Consider the following 17,549-nt stretch of genomic DNA (forward strand, 5'->3'; position numbering starts at 1 on the left):
TGCCCCTTGCAAACAAGTCGGGGAGAAGAAATGGGAGGCCACTTCCCAGGCCAAGCCCCTGGCTCCCCAGCCCATGGCAGCTTCTGCACCGCCTTTCTGCAGAACGGGACACCCTCTTTTTGAAGAAAGGCACAGAGCTCAGCACAAGGGGAACATTTTCTGGTTTTGAAAGTGGCAGGATTTTGTGGGAAAAAAGGAAAAAAAAGGAATAAGCCTCCAAAACACAACACTTGGACTTCAGGAGAGCAAGCAGAAACCCACTGTGCCCAGAGTACAATTCTTTCAAGTAGAAGCATGAACCAGTCTAAAAAATTCCTTGCTAAAAAGCTCCCTTCAAGAGGAACCTTTTCTTTGGACAAAGGTAACCTGCAGCTGCCCCTGACTCCAGGGACACATTTGTGCTTCGCTTACTCAGAGCCCAGGCRAAGGCGAGTTTCAAGGGAGCAGGGCAGTATCGTGGAGGACGGGCACTGGAGGAGCTTTCCCCCTCTCCCGAGGGGGCACAGTGGGGACCGCCGGCCGGGCCGGACCCGCTCATCACCCCTGCGGGCTGCGCTCTCGTCCGCGTCGCTCGCAGGCAGGGCCTCCTTGCGCAGCCTCCCCAACTGCCTGCAGCACAGACGCCTGCTTCTTGGTAYGGGGGTGATCAAGGAAGCGCGGCAAGCTGGTCTTCAGCCGTAGGAAAACCCTCCTGCAGGAGGCAGCTCTTCCACAGCTTCTGATTCAGGGGAAAAGGACCAAGCTTCAGCACTCCRAGGCCGATTTCTTGCACAGAGCTGAGAGCAGACGAGCTCCCAAAGCCCTTGCTGGCCTGGCGGGGCCATGCTCCCACCTGCGTCCCCTCATCACGATCATCAGCTGGTGGAGGAGGCCTCTGGAGTCACTCACCCTTGCTGGCTCTCCGCTTCCCTCTCACCTGTGAGCACAGGGCCCAAAGGGGCTTGGATGCTGCRCAGGACCTTGCTCTCGCTGTGGACGAGCGGACCAAAGGCAGGTTTCCGGGCAGACACAAGGTTCTTCTGAATAGGACAAATCATGTAACAGATAGAAACAAAATGTCCCTGCACCTCAGTAACAGCAGACATCACTGGACTCGTCATGTCTCATCATTTTATGATGATCTTCACTGGGTTTGGTGTTTTCATTCTATCCCCAGCTTCTGAATTCCCGTTAGGACTTTATTTTTAAGAAAGACCACCTCTAGTTTCATGCTTGTGATAAAAAGCTGGAAAATGTGGTCCATATCTCTGAAAAACACAAAATCAAAAATGTCATTCCCTCTCCTTCGTGTTTAAGTGCGTATGCATTCGCATCTTTTCCTGCATTTGCCTTTTGTTGTGGATAAAGCTGAGGGTGCGCACAGACCTATGTTACCGTCCTGAGCACCCACCGTATAGTTATCAGTGTCGAAAGGGAAACGAGATTTTAATAATTAACCACAATAAATACTRTAACCTGTGTGTATACAGGTATATATATAAAAATATACAGAGAATTCTTATAACATATATTCTCATACTGCTTTAACCATTCTCAGTTAGGCTTTTAATCCCCCAGTTTACAGGGCCTCTGAAATCTAATGTACGGATTCTGGGAGAATCCATAAATCCCACATGGAAGCGTTGTCATTAAGATACAGATAGAGAGGCATGTGAGCAGCAGGTCGGGTGGACCTTTCATTTGCAGATAAGCTCTCTGAGTAAGTTACTCTTCCCTGATTTATACTGCGAAAAGCATGTTAATCTCTTTTAAACAAAATCTAGCCGGAGAGTTGATTTCTGAGACACACAGGGAAATGAGTGGGGAGGGAGGAGTGAAGGGGGTGATAGGAATTAAAAATACCTGTTCAAATCCTTTAGGAGGGCATTCCAGCATCACTCCCCCTTCGCTGGGATTATTGCAGATGCCACTGATGGAGTATCTGGCCCATTACTCTGAAGAGAAATCCAGAGACCCAGAGAAAAATTGTAGGTGATACCAAGTGTTAGGTAGGAAGGAGGAGAGTTAGGTATGGGTGTTTCCAAGTACAAGAGCTCAGGGTCTAGTTTACTGCCTTTTCTCCTGGTGGGAATGAGGTAGAGTGGTTCTGAGACCTTCCGGTTACCAATGACAAGAGCAGAATTTGGCCTTCACAGTGATCTCAGGGAAATTAATCAAAAAAGGATAAGGAGTGGCATTCACATTTTGTGCCGTTGTTCTGACGATGTATGAATACAGAGCTGATCCTGAAGGTGTATTTGGTCAGGCTTAAAAAACATGGCTAAACTATAATTAGATACGTTTACTGGTTCTTTTACAATCTATTATTTCATTTTTCATCTCTTGTGTATTTGATAAATAGATTTTTTTTTATAACTTTATAATCATTATTTTTATCTGCAGTAGAGGGATAACTGTTGGAGCAATTTTTTTCAGTGTCATCCCTGTTTTGAATATTTTTCTCCTCTGGAACTTCAGGCTCCGGCTTTGTAACATCCGTCGGAGAGGAGACAATGAGAATCCTTAACGTTGCCATAATGCAGGCCAGAAAGCAGCATAACTCTTTCGGATCTGCTTGCTGGATTATTACTTGAAAGCCAGCAAATGCAGCATGTGTGTGTACGCCTAGGGGAGGGGTTCAATTACCTGAGATTCTCTGCAGATATGAGCGGTGTCTCGTGGGGAAGTCTCATTTATTATGCAGAATAAAATCGCTAGGGCACTGATCATATGATTTGAAGACTCAATCCTGAGGCAGCACTACTGAAAGGGGAGGTGAAACTGCATAAGACACTCTGTTCAGACAGCACGAGGCTGTGAGCAGCACACGAATTTTATGCACCAGGCAGGAGGATAGCTGCTGGATTGGTCTATTAGATGTGTAGTCGGGAAACCACAGGAAAGCTTCATTTCTGGCAAGTCTGCATTTTGTCAGGATGCATCACTGGTGATACTAGAAAAAAGAAAACCTGCTGCTACGGGAGATTAAAAGATACAGGCAGTGGTAGCTACAGAAGATGACTATGAAACTCATTTGATAGCCACCTTAAATACCCTCTGAAGAGTGAATTTAACTGCTGGATGGCACTGCTTTCAACTGACTGTCTGGAAAGTATTGCAAAAAGGATGCATGCTATAAGAAAGCATTTCACTGACAGCAGGGCAAACTAGAGGAGAACTTCTACCTGCATTGCTGACATTTGGGAAAAATAAAACAATAAAGCATCCTGTTGCCAGGATTTTCTTCTTTTTTTCCTGAGTACTGGAGAGGGATTTTGTATTTTCCCCTGTGAGGAAAACACCAACCAGAACTCAGAACACTGCAGACTTTTCAAAGAACAGGCATGGTACAAAATGTGATTTTGGTGTTTTTCCGCAGGCGACTCAGCCAAAGACCTGCTGTTGAGGAGCTAGAAAGAAGAAATATACTTAAACGTGAGTATTTTTTTTCCTTAAAGTATTTCTTTACACTTGTTTAGACCAGTGACTACATTCCTATAACATATTCTTTTTCAATAGACAAATTCATCCATTTTTGGGATTATTTTCTGTAACTAGAAGTTTTCATTTTGTGCATGTCCTAGGTTTCAAATATTGCAGGAATCAGAATTTACACTTTGATAAAGGCATGCAATTTATTACAGGAATATTATAGGACTTGTCCAAATATAGGCTTTCAAATATTTTTATAGTAAATACACTGTTCTGGATGTATGAGAAGGGAGTAGAGTCCAAGTTTCATGCAGTGTGATGAGAATTTGGACTGTCATTTTACAAGACTTGGACTATCATGGCAAACCGAACATTGAACACCACCAAGGCTAAAGAGAAATGGACAAAGCATGCTTGCAGAGGTGTGATTTTCCTAGCAAATGCATTTAGTCATATCATTAAGTACCTTCCCAAAGRCAAGTCAAAGAGAGATCGTTTGGAGATATTAGAGCTTTTAGAGAGAATTCCAGGCCACTTACAGTTTTCTGCTATTGGGGACTGTTGTTCAACGTCTTTCAAATAAATGCAAAGCAGAAACTTTTTTCCATGAAGATAGGTGTTCTTACCTGGTGATCAGACAGGGGATGAACATATTCCCTTTCCTTAGATGCATCGGGAATCCTCTGAGTTAGGTGAAGGACAGAGAGCTTGGAAACTGTCTCTGTATGGGTCTCACATAGGAGAAAGGGGAAGGCCATCTGCTTTAAGGAAAACTATATTGCTGCTATTATTTTCATGGTCTGTTTGGTGTTGAAAGTCAAAACCAGAATGATGTGAAAAATAGTTTCTCATTGAACAAGCATAAAACATAATGCCATATATGTTTATGTCATACAAACAACACTGCCTTGGTATTTAATTCAGATTTAAATGTTAAAATGATTATAATTCATTAGAAACAAAATTATCTACCTTGTGTTACTTAAGATCTAATATCTCAGAACTTAGAGTGATATTCTTCATCCGAGGGTTTCTTCAGGTGTTTGACAGGTGTTCAATACAGAACATTGCCTTGACAATAGTTTAGTTAAAAACAAAAAAAAAAAAAGGAAAGTAAAATTACTTTTTACAAATGGTTTGGATTCAGGAAGTTTTTTTGTTTTTTCTTTTAACATAAAATTATTTAGGAAATAAGCTTCTTCTAAAAGCAAGCAGTATTAGACAGGCAAATACATTAGGCAAATACCACTACCTGAGAGGAAGGCAGCAACATAACCAAATGGTTTCAGAATACCCATTTTTTCTTTCAGTAGTTCATAGAAAAGACCTTATGCTATAGTCATTGAAGTTACCGGGAATTTCATTTCAGTTTTAACACAAAGGAGTTCTATAGTCAACTTACTTACAAGAATTTGCCATACTCTTCTAAYGCATACTTTGCACATGGTTAAATTAGGTGTATTTGACACCAGCACATAGCTAAATGAGAAACAGGATATATTCTTTGAAAAGAATATGGGTGAACTTGGTCTAACTTCACCTGTCATCTACCAGAAGAAAGAAAAAGAATTAACCCAAGATTCTGAAACATGTGGGCCCAGATTTTTTAAGAGTCAGTGCCTAAGATCTCCTTTGAAATTCTGTTTCTTTGGGTTTTTTTGGATAAGAAAGAGCTGATCTCTTCTGAAAAAAATCTGTTCCTTCATGTTTACTTTTTGAAGTATGCTGGTTACATCCTTAATCTGGGTTAAACTGACCAGCTTTAATAATAAAAAGGCTTGAATACATTCATATAATGAGCTTAGAGAGAGATAAAGTGGAAGAGATAAAGCAGAATTAAAGATATGTCCCGAATGCCAGCTAAACATACTGGTCTAGATTTGTAACTTATTTAAAGACCTCTCAGCATGGAGCAAATTTATTGATTTCAGCTCAGTTGCTCAGGCTTTATACAGGTTCAGCTGAGATCAGAAGCCACTTACTTCTATATAACTTATCCTCTCCATTATATAAAAAGCTAGGTATCTTATAAAGAACTAAGGTCATCACTTGGTTGTGTCAGTAGCAATCTTACAATGCTGGACAGCGGCAACAACTCCAGACTCAGCTTTGAGTGAATTTGGAAATTAATATTCTCTCCTTTTATTAATAAGGATTTGACATTCTTGTCATGGAATTTAAAAAACACCTGGATTGGGTATGACCTCGCAAAGACATAACTAAAAATACACTTCACTGAAATCACTATAATGTCCTCCAGGTTGTACAGTTGGTCCTAAGTTTCCCAACATCTTTGATGTTCATAATACCTACTGCTAATGGAGGTAATGCTACCCCAAAAGATGTTTTAAGGACTAATAATTCATGTTTGCACAAACCTTTCAAAATGAGATGCATATTCCAAGTGCTTAAGTACTGCTATTATGTTATTTTAAAACAAATCTCAACAAGATTAAAATAAGTGATGGTTCTTATTTCCGTCAGAGAGAGATTTCTGAGATAAAAGCAATACTTTAAAAGAAAACATAAAGCCAATGCTTTGTTACAATTTTGTTGATCTTCTAAGTCCTCTTGCTTTAAGTACAGAAACATTGGTGGTTCACCATAGAGCATAATAACCATATGAACTAAAATCAACACCCAGSTGTTCACACGTATTCTTCAACAGAAAGCTGACATTTACATTCAAGAAGGCAGCTTCTCTTAAATTAAACTGTGCAATTCCTGGCTCATTCTTAACACTAGGAATTGCTTCAGGGTCACACACTGCTAAGAATTCCCTGAATAACTCACAAAGTAGCAAAATGAATTACAGTACTGCGCATGTCACTTTATAATTGGGAGCATATCTGTACTGAGATTTATACAGCCAGCCCTCACTAATGAATGGATCCGAGTGTAGGCAGAGTGGTGCTGATGGGAAAACCTCTGTTTTCTCTGTGTAATTATGCTTGCGCTCTGTAATGCCCTTGGTAGTATTTCTTATCAAATCTTGTTTTATTTTTCCTAGAAAAGTATTTCTTGTATTTCCACATTTGGCATTTTCTTTAAGCTGGGAATAAACTCTAACCCTGAGTGAATGTCTCATAGAAATGGGCCACTATATAAGCTTAGCATATTAAAATTTTGAAGAGCATTTTTTGGTCAGGAACACATATTCGTGGGTTTTTTTCTTTAGGAATTCTCTTGTTGCATAACACAGTCACATTCTGAAAGGGACAGAAAATTCTCTTAAAATAAATACAGATAGGAATATCAACTGTAAAAAGGGTGAATTAAAACTGAGTTAAGCATACTAGTAACTTCTTGAGGGTAATCTCTACATCATTCTACTTTTTAAAGCCTAATGTGTGCTTTTAAACATTCCAGAGCTAAATAACAGATCATCACTGGTCACCACTGATCATTAACTTTACATGTTATATTCTCTGTTCTAAATTTGTATGCCTTGCCACTGAATTGTAATGTAGCATATTGTAACATTTTAGATTCATTCAATTTACATTTCTACTATACCCAGTTGTGGCTATGTTCTACTATGTTACTTTAAATAGACACTTACAATTGTGTTTCAGTGTAACCTGAGTGTAAAAATAAAGGAGAAAAATAATTCATTACTAAAAATATCCTTTCTGGAAACTCATCTCCTGCTCTAGTTTCTTTTTAAGGCATACTAAAAATCATATGTGTGCTTTAGCATTGAGAACATCTAGTGCAAGTGGTATAATACACTTCACAGTAGTATCTAGAGAAACTCAGAATGGTTAAACATTTTCGTCTGGGTCTTCAGCTTTGTTCAGGTCATGGGCTCCAGTCTTAATTTAGTAACAGATAGTACTAGAAATAGAAATGCCATTAACTCATATCCCAAGGCAAAGGATATATTTCACACAGTGTTACAGCAGTCTAGTCTATTTTTGGATCCAGTGTGTAGGAGTTATCACGGCTTGAATGTTAATAGGCACAACACACAAAAGCAAGCTGGCTTAGGTTAGAAGAGAACATTACAAAAGGAAAATCTATGAGGATAAAGAGATTCTAATGCTAAGTGACATATCTTGAATAGCAGAGGAAAAAAGCATGCAAGTCATAGATAACTATTGTGTCAGTGTGACCCTCTAAATATGTAGCCTGAGAATAAGGTTATACAGGAAAGAATATACTTTCCCTGAAGCTGCTGCAATAAGTCTTTTCAGCATCTGTAACAACATAATTGCTTCAACAGCATGGAAGATAAAAAATGATGATTAGTTATGGAATATTTTGATTTTTCCTTCAAAAATTTATCTATCTGAAGAGCTGGCATGGCTGCTGTTGGTTATTAAATCTCTTTGAAATGGGAGGTTAGGTCATAGGAAAGCTGACATTGGCACAGATATTTGGTCCTCACTGAAAAGTAACTGTACGTTCTAGCAGAGACCCAGAGAGACGTACTGAGCTAACAATATGGACAAGAACTAGSTACTGATTTCTCTGTGCTATAATTTTTATCGCGTGGAGCTTTGAAAACTACCAATCTTCCTCATGAAGAAAATAATCTTTTTTTTTAAATATTCTCTGCAGAACGAAATGATCAAACGGAACAGGAAGAAAGAAGGGAAATCAAACAGAGACTGACAAGAAAGGTAAAATCTTGCAATACTTTCTATTAGTTTTAGAAGTTCAGCAAAGATAATAAGAAAGAACCTGGAGTAGTTACAACATCAACCAGTCACAGAGGTTATTACATTATTATTCATTACACAGAGGTTATTACATTATTATTCATTATTACACAAACATCCCTTAACATATATCCTCAGCAGTCTCTGAGATAGTGGTACCTAGTAAAACAAACTTTAAAAGTATCTACCATCTCTCAGATGCATGAGGAATGACAGAATATTTACATACAGACCTTAAATCAGCAAATGGATATCTGCTTGCATACTGCCTATTTTGCAACTATATTGCTAGGAAAGCAGTTCTTCATTCTTTGTAGCAGTCAGTCTCAGAGCTGACTCCCTGCTGAGAAGCAAGTGTGCTCCTGCAATAAATTTCTCTTTGCACTCAAGGTGTTGTCAGAATCAGAACTAGCTCTTGTTATTGTTCCGTTCCTAGGAATCCCTACTGGAATTATAAGCCAAATATTATGATAACTTGCTAAGCCCAAATTGAAATTCTTACAATGGGACCAGTCCTGAAAACCTTAAACAGAAAATCTACCAYTGACTACAGCTGACAACCCCTACAGTGTAATTCATTATGACTCCTTTACATATTGCAAAAGCATTTTATCAATTTCCAGGTTCAAATATTTTCCTCCTTAGTCCATTATAGAGCCACTGTGCATTAGCCTGCAACTCCATTTAAATCATTATTACTCTCCTAACAATACTCTGAAGAATTGAATATTTCCTGGGAATGTATCAATTTCTAATAGTATTTTTTTTTCTTTTTTTTTTGTTACATATACATAAACACATATAAAGCTAAGATGGGAAGTGCAAAATATTGCACATTTTATTGAAATGTTTGTTATTAACATTAGTTTTATTTTACAAAACTTCTTAATACAGCTAAACCAGAGACCTACAGTTGATGAACTAAGGGACAGAAAAATCCTGATTCGATTCAGTGATTATGTGGAAGTGGCTAAAGCACAGGACTATGACAGACGAGCAGATAAACCATGGACAAGACTATCAGCAGCAGATAAGGTATTGACATAATTTAGATGAACCATCACTGCTTTCTACTTGCTTTGTATATAATGATACATTAGATTCTGTATGTAACAGTGTAATTAAATATTATGTTGTATTAATGACTGGGACATTTAACCTCTCCTCTGTCCATGTTATGATTGGTTGTTATGCAGCCACCACACTGACCAAGACATGCTATCATAAAAATGATTTATATATATATATATATATATATAAAATGCCTATTTGGCTAAAYTACAAAGTACCAAATATTTAAGAATCTGTGAAAGCAACCCAGCATGTTCCTGTTCACTAGCAGTTGTCATTTAAACAGGGATCTCATTTTTATAGCCTTGAATTTTTTGGCATTACTCACCAAGAGAGAAAATATGTCTTCCCTTATGACTGTGCAATCCCATGGATATAGGTGACAACAGAATCCCACCTCATATACACAAGTTGTGATAAGGCAAACACAGTCTGATTTTTATTCAGAAATGATACACACTGAAAATTGTACAAAAGCCCATTTACCAATTTCTGGGCAATCTTTCTTGATCTTTACTAATTTTAACTGTAATCATATTAAATGTAAGACAATAAGCACTGTGGTTTTATGCCCCTTTCAGAATTACTTCTAGGCAGAGGTGACCATGTCAGCAATCAGTAACGAATGATGAATAGCATATCAGCAATCTGTATAACCTAAATTTTCAGTGTCTCTACTGGTCATCATATACCTTACTGTGCCCAGTACCTACTATTTCTACTTTACGAAATTCCTATTCCACTCTGCAAGTCTGGTGTTTTATGATGCTAATAAATACAAAATTATTTGTTAACCCTCTTTCATTTTAAACTTCTAGGCAGCAATTCGTAAAGAGCTAAATGAATACAAAAGTAATGAAATGGAGGTACATGCATCAAGCAAACATTTGACAAGGTAAGTTTTCCAGCTATTTATTTCCATTGCCTGCTAAAAAACAGACTTTGAGTCCTGAATCTGCAGATTTTGTTCTCACATGTGGAAGTGGGAGCAGAATATGCACAGGAAGCTTTATTTTAAAAGAAAATGGAAGCATTTCTCTCTCCATTCAGAATACGGCTTTTCTGAATTGTTTTGCTTAGATTAGCATCTACTGAGAACCCYCCAGACCTTCTCGAGAACATCAGTCAGCATGCTTAAATAAGATTTAAAAGCTGTAACAAAAAATTAAATGTAGGATACAACACAGAAAAATATGATGTGGTTTAAAGCAGGTGAATAACTTAATACACTATATGAAGATACTTGAGTTAAATACGTGCGAGTTTGTAGTCTCAGTATCACAAACATCACAACTTCAGTGCTAAGCAACACAAAATTCTTCATACTGTAATAAGAGATACACAACACCCATAAGTAAACACATAATAGATTTGCTCTAGTGGATTCAGCCTGTAGATTTCAATATCATTTGAATGTCAGCCCAGGTGCTGTTGGAAGGAGTGCAACCCCACAAAGCACACTAAATAGCAGTCTAGCAGAGAAGTCAAGAGAGARTACTGCCTGGGACACTTGTTGCTCTCTGAGTGGTTGGGCCACCATGAGGGCGGGTATGAATCTAGTGCTTGCAGAAAGCCTCATGTGCCAACACTGATCACAGCTACTGTGTCCGTGAAAATCTAAATGCACGTTCATAACATGCATGAAAACACCAGGATTTGGCAAGAGGGAAAAACTGCAAGAGAGAAGCTGATTCCACAAGCATTAAGTTACTTGCACAAAGACCTTGTTACTTACAGAAAAAAAGTATTTAAATAACAACCAATTATTTCCTATAATTTCTATTAGGTCTCTCTAGCTAGTCCAATTGCTCTTAAAACATAATTTTAGGAGTGGCTAGGAGCACAGTCCACTCTTACCATAACTGTAAGCCCTCTCAGGTGGGCTTGGTGTTAAAATAAGCTGCCTAACATTATACTAAAGAACTTGGTGTCCAGTCTCACGTTCTGGAAGGCTCAACGTCAGCCATGCTGGGGACCCTGTTTCCACATTCGTTTCTGAACATGGAATGAATCTGATGATTGATTGTAATCGAGCTTTGGATGCTCAATGAAAGGATGATCTAGGCAAATAACCTTGAGTCATAAATGCAATGTAGGTTAATCTAAATGTTATAATTATATAATTCTAGATTGTTTATGCAGTTGTCAGGGTTCTTTTGACATTACAGGGCTCATGCGCAATATTTATGACAAAAAAATCACTGGACTGATAGAAAGAAATATAGAAAAAAAAGGGGTGGCTGCAGATTAAGTGCAGAAGTGAAAGTTGCCTTACCCAATTGAAATTACCTGAGGAGTTTAATTAAGTGTATTAAAATAACATGTTTTGGAATTTGGTCCGGATATTAGAATTAAACAGCCTTACAATTTACAATTAGTGTTAGGACAGAATCTAAGAAAAGAATATATATTAAACCAACAGTACTTTCTATTTTCCAAAGCATCAGCTCAACATTGCTTAATTCTTATAAAATAACAAGATCATGGCACAATAAAGATTACTACTAACAACAGTGACAAACTGTGGCCTAATTCCTAAAACAAACAAACAAAAAMCCCCACACATATAGTTGCATTTGCACTCTAAAGTAACTGCAAACTGATTAGACTGGAACCTGAGGACTGTAACTGCACTATAGCTGTGGCATACAAGTGAAAATTTATACTTGTAAAAATTAAGGCTTATAGTTGCTAATATTCTTCAGTACTGTTAATGCACATTTAAACAGAATGCTTGCTTAAACAAGCATTATTTTTGTTAATGCAACATTAACTGCTTTTAAAAATTCTATTTTTTTTTGAAAATTTCACGAAGTGGTTTGAAAAATGTCTCTTCATTTCTCCTAGATTTCACAGGCCATAGAAATTTTCTTCTGAGAAGAATCTGTCTTTACTTTTTGATATTGCTGCTGAACACATATCAGGGAATATAGAAGTGTTTCCCTAAAGTTCAGTCCAGGATACCTTGATGTTTGTGTGAAAGGAGGACTCTGCAGATGAAATCTCTGCAGCATTCACAGATGGAAACACCAGAGGATGTACTTCACTCTGAAACCAGAAGAGTGATGGCCTGTGGAGTGGGAGGATCYGCTGAAAAAGATTGAAGTAAAGCTACTTGAAGGAACCTACTACTCTCCTTTAACACTTGTTTTAAACTGTTTTGCAGTCTATCTTGGAAAAGGAGATGCTGTGCATGTACAGGCTTTACCATTCCAAGGCCTCTGACATAAATGGACATGACACACTGTCATTCAGTATTATGTTGACAAGACATTTTGAACTTACCACGATTAGTTTGTAAAACACTTAAGTTCATGTTCTAAAAACTAATTTAATGTATTATAATTTCATTCTTTTTTATATAATGTCTAACAAACACAGCTGCAAGCATTTTTGATTCCTGTTACTTTTGTTCTTTAATTAAATGACTACTTATTGCAGGAAATGAACACGTTTCTTAAAGCTCTTTTTTTCCAGGGACTGTTGGGAAGGGAAGAGATTGCAATCATTATGTACCAGATCATATTGCTTCTTTACCAACACAGATAGTCTTCAAAAGAATAAATAAGGACTCCCATCTTGCGGAATATTGATGTTTTGGACCAGTTCCTAACCAGTATAACTTGATTGTCATTTCTATACTAGTTAAGGATCTGGCCCTCTAAAGAATGACAATTAAGTTCACTGTCATTCTCATTAAAAACTACTAAATTTGACAACCATAGATAAACTGTTAAGGTAAAAATGTATTTTCATGTTTAGCAAACAAGTTCCTACATTTTTAATAGTAAAAGTGTATATACAGTTGAAGGATTTCTTGAAAGTAAGAGGAAAAGAGTTATTATGTGATAATAACAAAGCAAATAGGATTTGCTGAGAAAAAAGTAAAGCAAGACATTCTAATAGTGCTTGACATCCAGAAGCATCCGAGTGTCCTGCTCAAAATATTACTAGAAGGAAAAAAACACAGAAGAAATACACTGATAATTGGTAATTCTGCCTGATGAGACAGCATAAAATGGCACATACACTTTTAAGGAAAAAAAATTCTCTGCAAGAGTTTCTAATACTATCATTTAAAAAGTCTTTCAACAGTAAAATTTTACAAAGACTCTATTCTCTCCCAGCTTTGTTGAAAGGATCTCTATGAAGCATGAAAACAATCAAAAAACAGGTAGGTAAAATTGTTTGTATAGACTTCTACTAAGTTGCTGCAAGATGGTGAATAGAATCAATACAAATAGTGGATGGACTAACTTTTGATTCTCTTCTGCTCAGCGTTGGAATGAAATAACAAATATAGTGCTAAACTTTGCATAAAACTAATATATAAGAATGGAAGGTAAGAATATACAGAGCGATATTGAAAATAAGGACAATTGTAGAAAAAATTGGTGAATAATGGCAGGTGCGTTGCGCAGGACCAAAGTTGACATTTAGCGTTTAACTTGCCCTCTAGGTAACAGTAATTTTGTACAGCTTTATATGTTTGACTTGCATGAATATCAGTCCAAGATCTGAATTACCCAATTACTTGATCCAAAGATTTTCTTTTCTACTTATTGCAATTTTATAACTTGTTGACTTTTTCACAGAAATATGTAACATCATAACTGGCATTTCAACATACTGTTTATTACATCTATCAACAAAATTGACTATTAATAAAACATTTATTAATTTTAACAATAATATAACGATAGCCCAAGTGTAAGATGTACAAAAAGGGTAAAACAGAAAGCAGAGAAAAGTATCTTAAGTGGAGTAACATTTCTTTAATTTGGGAAAGCTGGATGACCCACTGTTAACTACAAACTAGCTTGGCATATGATCCATGGAGCTAGCACTTAAATTTAGCAGTGGTGCATACACTTGCACTGATAAGTGTTGTATAAAATATATTAAAACAATGTTGAAAAATATAATAAACAGAAAAATATTTTTAGGGTAACTTAGAGCAAAAGCAGTTTTTTAACTCCAAATGAGGCCTGTGAGCTATATTACTAATGCGACTTAACCAYCTTCTAGTTACGCAGCAATATGCTTAGCTCTGTCCTCAAGCTCTCCCTCCTTCACAAGAATCCTAGCCTTCTTTCTACTTCAGGCTGGTAAGAGGCAGAAAACTGTGGCTACTTCAGAGCCACACATGCTCGCTGCCAGCTGTCTAGTGCCAGCTTACGAGTGGGCAAAGCAATCAAGTAGTTTGGAGACTGCACGCAGTCACTGGGCCACATACTGTGCTGGCTTACTGTTGGAAATTTGGGTGGTATTCACTGAAGGTATCTTTAGCTGTTCTCCCTATGCTGCTCTTTACCCAATGGAAAGAAGAAACACTCCTGGAATGCTCAATTCCTATCACTTTGTCTGCTTTGAATGTCCCCTGGGGTCTCCCATCCACAGACTAAAAAACGAGCAATCTCCCTGTGCTCAGATGTGCCTTTGTGAATACTATCCCCCAGTATTTTTCAGGTTTTTAATTCTGTTAAACTTCGTTGTAACTGGCCAATGTTTTTAGAAGTTAAAGGGGCTGGGGTAAAGACTGATGGATGGACAGTGCAACTGCATACCTCTACTTCATCATGAGACCTCGCTAAAAATAGCAGTTGTATTACTTTTCCAATATACCCTCAACAGTACAGAAAAGAATTTGAGTGCACTTTTTAAAACCTTGCACAGTTAAGGGAAAGTGTTTTGTATACAGCTGAACAATTCAGTTAGACCAGTAAGATATCTTTAACATCTCATGAGGTCCATCTAGTGGAGATCACAAGTGATCACAGGCTCAAAAAACAAAACAAAACACCCCCCGCACCCCTGAAATGCACAAAGAGCACTTATGTAGTGGAATGAGTGGACCATATTATTTTCAGACAATTTCAATATAATCATGCCTACAGAGAATATGGCCTTGTGGTTTTGAAGTTTAGTTCATAAGAAATAATTTGCATTTCCAACTATTTTTGTTTACAATGACTCATTTCCCATCAATTAAGCATAAGAATATCAATTATTCTACATTTGATGGGCAGTTCTCACATGCTCACAACTCTCTTGAGTCAATGTACATGGGAAGAAAATCTGTCACATCCATTTCTGATCTAAGCAGTTGCTTTTTAAAGATGTTATTTTGAATAAGATAACAGTAATTTTTCATATAAAATCATAGATTTTGGTAGGAAAGGGCCTCTGGAGGTCATTGGGTCCAATCCCCTGCTCAAAGTGAGGCCAACTTTGGAAATACATTAGGTTGCTCAGTGAGTGCTGAATTCAGACTGTAATCTATAGACTTTTTTTTATTTTAATTTACAGTCAGTATTGTCTGTCCAATTTACAAATGAAGTAATACAGTTCAAAGATAAAAGGTTAATTGAGAAATCAGTAATATTTCCCCTTTCCTTCAAGGAACTCCGTCAGGTTTTCTTTTTCCTTAAAATTGCTTTTTAAAATCATGCAGTTTTTCCTCTCTGAAAATAAACTTTATGAAATGGGTACTATCAGAAATAATGAAGGACATATCAAAGATTTATGGACCACTTGTGGGACAGAGAAATTGCATGGGCAAGCCAAGAAAGAATTAAGAAAAGGAAACTGATAAGTATCACCAAAGATGCAGACGGTAGATAAGTTCAGCAGGGAATTTCTACTGGATGTTTTGAAAAGAAAATGGTATGCCAGGTTTGAAAGAAGTCAGATCAATAACTACCAGAAAACATCATAAAAGGATGAAAGCCACTGCATTAAACTTGCTCAAAAATATGAGACAAGAGCCATATAGCATAAWAGCCGTATTCAAAATTAGCTGGAAAGAAAATATAGGAAAGATTCAAGTATTAAAGACTGATGATGGTTTCAGTAACAGAAGGAGACAAAAAAAAAAGTAGAGAACAATGCTGAAAGTTAAAGGCCCCTGCGTTGATAAAGAAAAGCAATATTAGGAACRTAGAAAGGAAACTGAGGAAAAATGGAAAAGTCCTGAGGGTATAGGGGCTAATGGAAGAAGTGACAGAGAGAAGTATATATGATGCTATAGACAACTAAAGGTCAAAATAAGCTGTAAAATGTAATGAAAAAATAAGGGCTATAACACAACTGAGTTGTGAGGAACCATTAGTTCAAAGTTGGATAATATTTTCTAGAGAACTCTGTGGTCATAAAATGTGCTACAGACGAGTGTGCAGCACCCTCTTCAGGCTCACTTCAAAAGCTGTGTTAGGGCAGTCCTGAGCTCAAGCTACTAAGATGCTGGGTTGTTCACCTGGAGTCYGTGGCAGGCTAAACAGGCAGCTCTGCATCCAAGTATGCAGACGAGCTCTARAACATGCACATTCTCTGAGTTAGTCTCTCCAGCCATTACTTCTCCTTGATCAGCTGTAAATCCCTCTCCCCCCCATTTCTTTAACAGAACTTAAATGAAAAATATTAAAGGTATTGTTCTAGACCTGAAGAACTTAAAGGGTATTTGCAGGATTGCAAATAAAGACTAAGAGGTTGCTTAGGAACTTTAAAATACAAGGTAGCTTGGGTTTTTCTAATATAAAAGAAAATTAAGAGAAATATTAGCTTAGAAGCTGCATGCCTTAAATATTCAGAGGAAACATCCTAGTTACTACCTGACAGCAATGGAGAAGAGTAAATTATGACTCACAGGTTGTTCTCATAGGAAATCTTCTGAAATCTAGGTACGTAAAATAGATGATATTAGTATGTAGGATATATTTCCGAGCTACAGATATCAGACCATCTTGCCGGCCGCTGTTGTACATGAAATACTTGCTAAAAATAGATTTTCTGTGACTAGAATGCAAAAATGTATTACTGATTTAAAGCAAAATGGTAATGACATGGTTTTGTAAAAATGAGACAGACAATATATATTTTTCCCGAAACATTTAATACAAATATTTGCAACATAGTTCAACCATACCCCTTTACAATTTTATTTTCTGTYAGAAACTCCTACTGAAGTCTAATACCACAGATTAACAGGACAGAGCTCTCAGACCTGCTATTTGATCCCTAARCAATTTATAACTATATTCTGGATCAGACAAAAGAGGTCTTCTGTATACACAGACCCACAACATGGACTGGAAGTGACTATTTTTCTCTGAAAGTCAGTTAAATAAACTAAAAAAAAAAAAAATTAATAATGACTCCTTCAAAAATAGCACTTTGCTAAAAATCCAAAAATTTACATATTGCATTTTAGCAGATTCAGTAAAATAATCCCAAATCTAATAGAAGAAGAAATCTTATCTACAAAGGACTTTAATCTCATTAAGGAGAACATGCTTCCATTACAATAGTTTGCTTTGAGTGTAAAAAACAAACAAAAAAACCCAAMCCAAACCAAACAAAAAAAMCCCTAGTTGTTGAATTTCACATTAAAAAAGTGTGTTTATA

At 37.1% G+C, this 17,549-nt stretch overlaps 1 protein-coding gene across 1 annotated transcript in view; it reads left to right on the forward strand.

Annotated features, from left to right (window-relative positions):
* The window catches only part of PHACTR3 (phosphatase and actin regulator 3), a 55,582-nt gene extending 42,991 nt beyond the window's left edge, over positions 1-12,591 (forward strand). Inside the window, exons 9-13 of the mRNA XM_026092013.1 lie at positions 3,359-3,414; positions 7,975-8,036; positions 8,970-9,110; positions 9,965-10,041; positions 11,994-12,591. Of these exons, the coding sequence (XP_025947798.1) occupies positions 3,359-3,414; positions 7,975-8,036; positions 8,970-9,110; positions 9,965-10,041; positions 11,994-12,009 (352 nt within the window). The 3' untranslated portion in view covers positions 12,010-12,591. The remainder of the gene's footprint in view (positions 1-3,358; positions 3,415-7,974; positions 8,037-8,969; positions 9,111-9,964; positions 10,042-11,993) is intronic.
* Positions 12,592-17,549: the final 4,958 nt, after the last annotated feature.

The sequence above is a fragment of the Apteryx rowi genome, unplaced genomic scaffold (assembly GCF_003343035.1).
Source record: "Apteryx rowi isolate R43461 unplaced genomic scaffold, aptRow1 scaffold_0, whole genome shotgun sequence".
Taxonomy (NCBI): Eukaryota; Metazoa; Chordata; class Aves; order Apterygiformes; family Apterygidae; genus Apteryx; species Apteryx rowi.